At 39.8% G+C, this 11,255-nt stretch overlaps 1 protein-coding gene across 1 annotated transcript; it reads right to left on the reverse strand.

Moving 5' to 3' along the window:
* Positions 1 to 884: 884 nt before the first annotated feature.
* LOC122559746 (ferritin heavy chain-like) lies at positions 885 to 1,692 on the reverse strand. The gene has a single exon (XM_043709701.1). It carries the CDS (start codon positions 1,683 to 1,685, stop codon positions 1,152 to 1,154), a length of 534 nt encoding a protein of 177 aa, XP_043565636.1. The 5' UTR covers positions 1,686 to 1,692; the 3' UTR covers positions 885 to 1,151.
* Positions 1,693 to 11,255: the final 9,563 nt, after the last annotated feature.

Consider the following 11,255-nt stretch of genomic DNA (forward strand, 5'->3'; position numbering starts at 1 on the left):
CCCTGTTTTTTTTTCTCTGAGGAGATTCTAATCTCCTGATTATATTTTTTTCTTTTTTTTAAAGGGCAATACTGTGGACACTCCTGTTGTCTTTTTTTTCCTTTTTTATCAATTCATTTTTTCTTTTTTTACTTCTTTTTTTTAACCCCCACACTACCACCTATTTCCCCAGCACCCATGGTGTGTGTGTGTGTGTGTGTGTGTGTGTAGGTGTGAGACACAGTGAGAGACAAAAGGTGCACAAATCTTTATTCAATTTCCACCACCAGGAAGATAGGAAAACACCCGAGTGGCCAGTGACAAGCACTCTCCTGATTATATATATATATATATATATATATTTTTTTTTTTTTAAACCCCCACACTACCGCCTAAGTGCGGTAGTGCTTATTTTTTCCCCAGCACCCATGGTGTGTGTGTGCAGGTGTGAGACACAGTGAAAGACACAAAGTGCACGAATCTTTATTCAATTTACTCTCCTGATTATATATATATTTTTTTTAACACACTATGTGCATCAGGAGTTTAACAATCATTCCTCACTAAAAGGAATGCCAGTTAACAAACTGGCTAAGTAATTCAGCCAGTTCAGAAATCAGGTTTTTTTGCCCCTCCAAAAAAAGGGGGCAAAAACTAACAGTAACATACTGACCATAGTGTCAGTCCCCTAAACTGAGAAGGCTCTGAATCTCCTGTTTACATTTTTTTTTCCCTTACACTCCTTTTTTTTTCTTCCTTTTTTCCCCCCCACACGACCGCCTAAGTGCGGTAGTGCTTATGTTTTCCCCAGCACCCATGGTGTGTGTGTGCAGGTGTGAGACACAGTGAAAGACACAAACTGCATGAATCTTTATTCAATTTACTCTCCTGATTATTTTTTTTTCAACACTTAAACTTTTTATTTACTTAAATCAGCAGCTGTGCCATATAGCTTCACAATTTGTGCACTTGATAGAAGGTTTCACTGAAGTTGACCCAAAAGCATGTTTACTTTCACCTTTCCCTTACTCAAATTCAGAGTTAATACCCATGAAAAAAGGTAGTACCAAAAACCTGACTCCATTCAAAAAAGGTAGACAAAAAAACACTTGTTAAAAAGAACATTTTGTAGGTGGTTTTAGAGGCACACTGATTTCAAAGTGGTGGATCTTTTAGCTGCTGCTCTCTCCCAGGGTGTGCTTGTCAAACAGGTACTCTGCCATGCCAGTCTGGGGAGCTCCCATACGGACCAGGTTGGTGATGAAGTCACCAAGCTGCTTGATAGCCTTGACTTGTTCATCCAAATAGTGAGTTTCCAGGAAGTCACACATATGAGGATCGACCTTGTCAGAAGCCAATTTGTGCAGCTCCAGCAGAGACTGGTTCACAGTCTTTTCCAGATGGTGGGCACACCTCATGGCTTCTAGAGTATTGCTCCATTCATCACGGTCAGGTTTCGCGACATCCTGAAGGATCACACGGCCCCCTCGTTGATTTTGAAACTTCATCAGCTTCTCTGCATGTTCCCGTTCCTCATGGGACTGATGCTGGAAAAATTTGGCAACGTGTTTCAGAGCAACATCATCCCGGTCAAAGAAGGCATACATAGACATGTAGACATAAGAAGCATAGAGCTCCATGTTAATCTGGCGATTAATAGCCGCTTCGCAATCCTGGTGGTAATTCTGGCGAACCTGGGAAGCCATTCTCTGATCTACTCTCCTGATTATATTGGTCAGCCAGGGCTCTCCGGATTGGCCCAGGTTAACAATCCAAAGCAACAAACCCGTAGTCAATGAGGTCAACCTGGTTCCAATCACTGCAATAAGGAATCTACATCTGTTGGGCATTTCTGCATTGGTTAATCAGCTATTAAAGTATTCAATGTGAGCCTCAATCCATCTCCCCCAAGCCACCCCCACTGATACCTAATCCTTTAGGTCTGGCCATGGGATAAATCTGTTATCTGCTTGTCCCCCTTCACAATGGTAGTATTGCTTTATCATGTTGTCATGGTCTTTGCTTTCTCTTCCAATCTGGCATATCAATTAAATTATTCACTTCCTTGAGTTTCTTGGCTTCTCCATGAGACTATTAAAGATTCAGCTGGTATTGGTAGGAACAGTAACTGTAATGTCTTGGCAGAAACATTTGAGCCCTGGCATGTTTATCTACCTGTTCTATCATCACTGTCTAGGAGTCTTCCAAGTGTTGTTTATTTATTTATTCAGAACTGTCTTGTCCATAAGTCCAATATGACTGTATGTAGTTTGGGGTTCTGATCCATTGTTACAACAACAAACATGAAAGATCTGTATGATCTCGGCCCAAAATTGGATGCTGGAATTAAAATGCTATGTATAATGTTGCTATCTGCCAATATCTGAGAAGATTTCAACTTGATGAATTGCTGTTTTTCCACAAAGTGTCAGCTGTAGGAACATCTGAAAATCTTCCACTACCTCATAAAAGGCTCAGGCAAGGAAATCAATTTAATAACAAGCCACTGAATGAAGGACTGTAAGTCTTTTAAATCGGGAGAGTTCAGTTGTAATCAAAATGCAATATACACAGGAAAAGATCTCAGAGGGATGAAGAGTGAAGTTACTTTTCAGAAATGTGTTGATCTTTTTTGATTGAAGCAAGTCTATTCTCCCAATCATCACCATTAATCAGCATTCTGCTCTGGCCTACCAGCAATGTGTTAAAATGCATGTTTCAGATGTATTTCAAATTCATAAATTCCCTCCCAGCAGCAGCACAGAGGACTATTTAATTTGGTTCTGTGATGTACAGTTTGTGATTTTGAACTGCTGGCATGTGGAATTTGCTCTGTGTGCATGAAAAGATCAAAAAGGATTTGTCAATCTCCATGGGGCCATAAGTTTAAATCAGTATGTGCCAGAGATCGGGGACTAGGGCACCCCTGAATGATAATGTGAGTTTGTTTGTATTGTCAGAGTTTTATGATTGGAGAGCAAATATTGAAAAGCATTAGCTTACTTTTACTTTCGAATAATCAAGGGTTGATTTTAGCTTCAGAAAATGCAGAGATTGAAAAGCTTTTTAGCAGTTCTCTGAAGACCTGCATGGGGTCATTTGAAAGAAGAATTTCTTCTGAAGAAAAGAACCAGCTCAGAGCAGTTAGGACACAGGTAACTTGGCCATAAATATATTAGTTTGAAAATTCCAGAGCAGAAGTGTTTGATTAGATCCCTGAAGGGATTACTTGAAGCTAAGTAAGTTTGAGCTCAGTTGTGTGAATAATGAAGGAAACCAATGTTCAGCAGGAAATTGAGAAACAAATTTTGTTAGGAGATCTCAGTTTTTATCTGTTAGAATAATAGGGTGGTTATGGAAGGGGAATTTAACTTGCCAAACATAGACTGGGACTGCCACAGTGTTAAGGGCTTGGATGGAGAGAAATTTGTAAAGCGTGTTCAAGGAAACTTTATGATTCAGTATGTGGATGTACCTACCTGAGAAGGTGCAAAATTTGGATCTATTCTAAGGAAATAAGGCAGGGCAAGTGACTGACGTATCAGTGGGGGAGCAATTTGGGGCCAGTGATTCTATTAGTTTTAAAATAGTAATGGAAAAGGATAGACCAGATCTAACAGTAGAAGTTCTAAATTGGATGAAGGCTAAGGTTGACGGTATTAGGCAAGAACTTTCAAAATTGACTGAGGGCGGATGTTTGCAAGTAAAGGGACGGCTGGAAACTGAAGTCTTCAAAATGAGATTATAAGAGTCCAGAGACCATATATTCCTGTTGGGGTGAAGGGCAAGGCTGGTACGTGTAGGGAATGCTGGATGACAAGAGAATTGATGTTTTGTTCAAGAAAAAGAAGGAAGTATATTTTCAGATCTAGACAGCAAAGTGAATCCCTAGAAGAATATAAAGGCAGCAGGAGTATACTCAAGAGGGAAATCAGGAGGCCAAAAGGGGGACATGAAAAGCTTTGGCAAATAGTGTTCAGGAGAATCCAAAGGGATTCTACAAATACATTAAGGACAAAAGGATAACTAGGGAGAAAATAGGGCCCCCTAAAGATCAGCAGAGTCACCCATGTGTGGAAATGCAGGAGATGGGGGAGACACTAAATGAGTATTTTGCATCAGCGTTTACTGGAAAAAGATATGGAAGATACAGAACATGGGGAAATAAATAACACATATCTGGAGAAATGTCCATATTACAGAAGAGGAGATGCTGGACATCTTAAAACTCATAAAGGTGGATAAAATCACTAGATCAGGTGTACCCCAGAACTCTATGGAAAGCTAGGGAAGTGATTGCTGGGGTCCTTGCTAAGATATTTGTATCGTCAATAGCCACAGGTAAGGTGCCAGAAGACTGGAGGTTGGCTAACATTGTGCCAATATGTAAGAAAGGTGGTAAGGAAAGGCTAGGCAACTGTAGACCAGTGAGTCTGACATCAATGGTGGTCAAATTCTTGGAGAGAATCCTGAGGAACAGGTTTTACATGTATTTGGAAAGGTAAAGATTGATTAGGGATAGTCAACGTGGTTTTGTGCATAGGAAATTGTGTCTTACTAACTTAATTAAGTTTTTTGAATAAGTAACGAAGAGGATTGATGAGGGCAAAGCGGTGGACGTGACCTGTTTGGACTTCAGTAAAGCATTCAACAAGGTTCCTCAAGATAGACTGGTTAGCAAGGTTAGAAAACATGGAAGGTCATGCCTGACAATCTGTTAAAGTTCTTTGATGAGGTAACAAGCAGGTTAGACCATGGAGAGCCAATGGATGTGATCCATCTGGACTTCCAGAAGGCTTTTAATAAGGTGCCACACAGGAGGCTACTGAGTAAGATAACAGCTCATGGTGTTAGAGGTCAGGTATTACAGAAGGCAGAGATTGGGAATAAAAGGCCCCTTCTCAGGATGGAAGTCTTGACTAGTGGTGTTCCACAAGGGTTGGTGTTGGGATCACAACTTTGCACTTTATACATTAATGTTCTGGATGAAGATGCTGAGAGCATTCTGGCTAAGTTTGCAGATGATACAAAGATAGATGGAGGGGCAGGTAGTATTGAAGAGGTGGGGAGGCTGGAGAAAGACTTAGACAGGTTAGGAGAATGGGCAAAGAAGAAGCAGATGAAATGCAACATAGGAAAGTGTGAGGTCATGTACTTTGGTAGGAAGAATAATGCATTGACTGTTTTCCAAATGAGGAGAAAATTCATAAATCTGAAGTACAAAGAGACTTGGAAGTCCAGGTTTCTCTTAAGGTAAATTTATATTGAGTCAGTAGTTAGGAAGGCAAATACAATGTTGTCATTCATCTTGAGAGAACTGGAATATAAAAGCAGTGATGTAATTCTGAGGCTTTATAAAGCTCTGGTCAGGTCACCTTTAAAGTATTCTGAGCAATTTTGGGACCCATATCTCAGGAAGATGTACTGGCCCTGGAGCAGGTCCAGAGGATGTTCACGAGAATGATCCCAAGAATATAAGCCTTAACAAATGAGGAACATTTGAGGACTCTGGGACTATACTCAATGGAGTTTAGAAAAGATGAGAGGAGGATCTGATTGAAACTTACAGAAACTTACAGAGTGGACGTTGGGTAGATGTTTTCATTTGAAGGAGAGACTAAGACCCGAGGGCACAGCCTTAGAATAAAGAGAAGACCCTTTAGCACGGAGTTAAGAAGAAATGTCTTTACCAAGAGAGTGGTGAATCTGTGGAATTCATTGCCATGGAAGGCTGTGGAGGCCAGGTCATTGAGTATATTAAAAATAGAGATAGATAGGTTCTTAATAGCCAAAGGGATTAAAGGTTGCAGGGAGAAAGTGGAAAATGAAATTGAAAAGCCTATCAGCCATGATCGAATGGTGGAGCAGACATGATGGGCCAAATGACCTAATTTCTGCTCCTACGTCTAATGGTCTTATGGAATACAGGGAGAACCAACCATTAGGATACAGAACTGGCTCAAAGGTAGAAGGCAGAGAGTGGTGGTAGAGGGTTGCTTTTCAGACTGGAGGCCTGTAACCACTTGGGTGCCACAAGGATCGGTGCTGGGTCCACTACTTTTCATCATTTATACAAATGATTTGGATGTAAACACAGGAGGTATGGTTAGTAGGTTTGGAGATGACACCAAAATTAGAAGTATAGTGGACAGTGAAGAAGGCTACCTCAGAGTACAATGGGATCTTGATCAGATGGGCCAATGGGCCAAGGAATAACAGATGGAGTTTTTTTTAGATAAACATGAAGTGCTGCATTTTGGAAAGGCAAATCAGGGCAGAATTCTACACTTAATGGTAAGGTACTGGGGTGTGTTGATGAACAAAGAGACCTTGAAGTGCAGGTTCATAGTTCCTTAAAAGTAGAGACACAGGTAAATAGGATAATGAAGAAGACGTTTGGTATGCTTGCCTTTACTAGTCAGGGCATTGAGAGTAGGAGTTAGGAGATGTTGTGGCTGTACAGCACATTGGTTAGACCACTTTTGGAATACTGCATACAATTCTCGTCTCCCTCCTGTAGGAAGGATGTTGTGAAACTTGAAAGAGTTCAGAAAAGATTTATAAGGATGTTGCCAAGGTTGGAGGATTTGAGCTATAAGGAGAAGCTAAATAGGCTGGGGCTGTTTTTGCTTGGGTGTCGGAGGCTGTGGGGTGAACTTGTAAAACTTCATTAAATCATGAGGGACATGGATAAGGTAAATAGACAAGGTCTTTTCCCTGGGTGTGGGGAGTCCAAAGATAGAGGGCAAAGGTTCAGAGTGAGAGGGGAAAGATTTAAAAGGGAACCTAAGGGAAACGTTTTCACGCTGAGGGTAGTGCATGAATGGGATGAGGAAATGGTGGAGGCTGGTAAAATTATAACATTTAAAAGGCATCTGGATGGGTATGCAAATAGGAAGGATTTAGAGGCATATGGGCCAAAAGCTTGGAAATGGAACTAGATTAATTTAGGATATGTGGTTGACATGGACGAGTTGGATCAGAGGGTCTGTTTCTCTACTGTACATCTCCATGACTGTCTGACGCTAAGAGGTTATCAGGCTTTCAAAACAGTGAATTAAAAGGAACAGTTAAGTTAAACCTATAAACCTAAATACAAGAATTCTTTGGTATTTGAGAATACAAAGTGATTGTGTTGGGATACATAGGATTATGGTTGAGCTTATGGTGTTGGAAATGTACAGCTGGTCAGGCAGCATCCAAGGACCAGGAGAATCGACATTTTGAGCATAAGCTCTTCTTTAGGAATGAAGCCCCATTCCTGATGAAGGGCTTATGCTCGAAATGTCAATTCTCCTGCTCCTCCGGTGCTGCCTGACCAGCTGTGCTTTTTCAGCACCACACTCTCGACTCTGATCTCCAGCATCTGCAGTTCTACCTGACGAAGGAACGGCACTCTGAAAGCTTGTACGTCCAAGTAAACATATTGGACGATAACCTGGTGTTATGTGATTTTTACCCTTGAAAAGTGAGTGTGTATGTATTTGGGGATATCTAGAGCTGGACGCAATTACATTACGTTTATACTACACTATGCAATTACCAGTTACTACATCTTTATTAAATTGATATTTTTTAAAATGAGCCAACAACTGTTTACCTGTATTCAGAAACCTGGCTGATAAATATTATTGCCTAAACCTTGATATTGATAAGGTATTTACATTGCCATAACACCAACTAAAAAAAAACCTACTTTTATTTTCTGTGGCCCTCAGATTGATGGGATTAGAGCTACAGGGCATTCCTTCAGCCTGGATCAGAATGTTAAAGTGAATGCTTGAAACGGTATAGCCAATAAGTACATTGTTTAGTTGGAAGTAGGGACTAATAACTGAAAAAGAAATGAAAGGAAATACACCAGGGTTCTTGTGCATTATTATATCAAGATGGATTTGGCATGTGTTAAGATGTTTCTGGGGATGGAAGATTCATCCCTGAATGATTTGCACTGAGTAATCAAGATTAACCAATGCAATTGGCAGTAGATTAGGATTAAAGTTAGAAGTAAAGGGGAGGACGCAGACATAATTGAGTTGGTAGTATGACATTTGAAGTTAGAAGAGCAACAATACAAACCAGAATTGCAGTTGAAGCAGCTTGAAAAGGAAAAGAAATAGGAAAATGAATTTGACAATGCATGAGACACTTAACTAAATAATTTTGTTGTAAGAATTAAAAACTTGACAGATATAATTCTTAGGGCTCAAGGGATCAAATGTAATGGGGAGAAAACGGAAACAGAGACTGAAGTGGGTGATCAGCCATGATAATACTGAATGGCAAAGCAGGCTCAAAGGGCTGAATGGGCGAGTCCTGCCTCCATTTTCTTGGTTTCTATGACTCCCTCCATTAGTAAGAACTCACATAGAAAACCAGAGATTATGACAAGATGGATAGCTGAGATGTTTGACAATTATGAGCTGTCCTATAAATTCGATGTTTATTTCTGTCACCAACACAAATCCTAGAAGGATGGTAGCTGGAAAGGATAAAGGAAGGTAAATACCCAGGGATGAGAAGAGAGAATTGGGAATGCCTCAGGATCTCTTCTTCAGGCCAGAAAACAATGTATTAAGGGTAGAAATGATGTCCAAAAGCCTAAGTGTTTCTATTGTCACAAGGTGGGACATATTTGTGCTGATTGCTGAAAGATTTATCAAGGCATATAAGATCAATGCAGAGCAAGGATCCCTGATTAAGAGAACAACAGAGCTGAAAAATGTGTTGCTGGAAAAGCACAGCAGGTCAGGCAGCATCCAAGGAGCAGGAGAATCGATGTTTCGGGCATAAGCCCTTCTTCAGGAATCGATGTTTCGGGCATAAGCCCTTCTTCAGGAAGAAGGGCTTATGCCCGAAACATCAATTCTCCTGCTCCTTGGATGCTGCCTGTCCTTCTGCGTTTTTCCAGCAACACATTTTTCAGCTCTGATTTCCAGCATCTGCAGTCCTCACTTTCTCCTAAGAGTACAACAGATCAAGTTGCTCTGACTGCAGCTGTGGGAGCAGGTATAAATACTGTTGAGAATGCAGGGAAAGCAAGCAAGCCTGGGAGTTACAGGGAATTATTGTTAAATGAGGCAAGGAAACCTATAGTCATACTTAGTGATACAGAAGCCACTCAAATTCTTTTGCTGGGGAAAATAATGACTTTTCTTCCAGAGATGCTATGAATGCCAGAGCTTTAACAAATGGTCGGTGCACGGAGTACAAAATCATTCCTTTATATTGGCAGTGTCAGATTGTGAGAAAACTACGCCGTGCACCAAATAGGCACCTTTAACTCATTGTTTTGAGAAACCTTTAGTAGGGTATTAATAGATTGTGTGGAAATTTACCAAAATGAAAGCAGAGCACCAATGTGACATTACAATCAAAGACATGCTAATCAATTTCCAAAGGTCATAACCTCAAGAAAAATCACTACTAAATTAGTGCTAGAGAAGGTAATCCAGTTATTCATTCAAATGGATTGCCAACATAGGTCTAGTCAGATCAATGCTCCAACTTAATGCCTAAACCTTTTTAGGAAATTATGGGTATAATACAGTTAAAGTCTTCAGCTTACAACCAACAGACACAAGAAACTTTTGAAACATAATATCCAACTTTGAAAATAATGATTGCATATATAATCATGAATATTGTCATGACTGGGACAAATGACTTAAATTTCTTTGTTTGACAAACAGGATTTCCCAAGAGAGTCTACATGTTTTAGTTTTTTTGAGTTAGTTTATGGTCATGATCATGAGATAACAGGACTTCAGAGGTTGATCAAAGAATTTTATTTTAGGATTTAAGGACAATTTGTTGATGTTAAACTGTATTCCAGGAGTGGCTCTTACAAGCCTGCAACATAGTGCAAGCACACCCTCAAGCATCATAAACAACCATGAAACAATACAAATGTGTCCCCAAATCCCAAATATTTCAACCGGGTTGAGGTGTTATTATCACTGCCTTTCCAAGTTAAACAATTTAAAGCATGATTCAATGTTCCTCATAGCATAGTAAAAGAATTGGTAACTTATCTAATTTACAACCTGGATGGCCAGAAAAGCAATTGGTTTTGTCCCATCAATATGTTGAAGCATTTTATCACTGTTGGGAGGAGGATAGCAAATACAGATGCGTCAGGGAGTAAAGGCAGTGGAGGCTGAAGCTATACTGAGGATGGTGTAAAAGAAGATGAGTTAACTCCAAAACTGAACCAGCTATTATCCAGTTAGCTGACACTGAACTGTTTGGAAGATAAGACACCATGTTTTCACATTTAGTAGCTGAAGAATAAAAAAAAAATGAAGAAGGTTGTTGATCACATTTAAAGGGACAAAGTAAGCAGTACAATCTACCAATACATGGTACAGACATAGAATAATCCTCTCAGATAAAGCAGCATCCTTATTGCTTAGGTCCAGAGAAACAGTCCACATGAAATCACCAAATGAAGCTGAAACCCAATACATGTTTAAAAACTACCTAATTGAATCCAGTCAAAGCAGCTTGAGTTTCCCAGTTGGGTTAGCACCTCAGCCTGATGGTTCATCCACATTCCACATAGACTACAGAAAGATCAATGAAGTAACAACAGAAAATCCAGACTGAATTGGAAGATTGTAGTAATAGGGTTGACAGTACCAGATTTCTTACCAGAGTAGATTTTTAAAAGAGATAATAAAGCAGAACTGAAGATGCTGGAAATCTGAAATAAAGACAAAAATTGCTGGAGAAGCTCATCAGGTTTGGCAGCATCTGTAGTGAGAAATCAGAGTAAACATTTCAAGTTCAGTGATCCTTCTTCAGAGCACAAAGGGATAAAAGGATACAGGCAAGTTCATTCAACACCCAGAGTGAGCAAAATTTGTCATACCAGCTTTTTTTTCCAATGCTAGACAATGCCATTCGAACTAAAGAAAGGGACTGATTTTTATTGCTTTTAATATTTCCAGAAGCAATTCAGTTTTGCAATTTACTGTTTGTCTTTGATGCCGCTAATTGTTTTTGTTTAATATTCAATAAATTCCATGTGTGCCTTATTGCCAGAATCATTCATTTTTCTCTGTATCCAAAATTAGGTAACCCTATGAATTAAAATGTCATGTCCAATAATTTAGATTACGGCGATGAACATTCTCTGCTTGACATGTGATTCAGCACCATTGCCTCGATATTGGACAAGTTGAGGCACATTCAAGAGATTCTCCACATCATAGAGAATGGGATATGTTCATTAGAGTGGTCAATGATGCTGAATTTGAGGAATATATCTCATT

Source organism: Chiloscyllium plagiosum, chromosome 19 (genome assembly GCF_004010195.1).
Source record: "Chiloscyllium plagiosum isolate BGI_BamShark_2017 chromosome 19, ASM401019v2, whole genome shotgun sequence".
Classification (NCBI taxonomy): Eukaryota; Metazoa; Chordata; class Chondrichthyes; order Orectolobiformes; family Hemiscylliidae; genus Chiloscyllium; species Chiloscyllium plagiosum.

Excerpts from the sequence above, each read along its gene's own strand:
- LOC122559746 (XM_043709701.1), bottom strand. The coding sequence starts at position 1,685 with ATGGCTTCCCAGGTTCGCCAGAATTACCACCAGGATTGCGAAGCGGCT.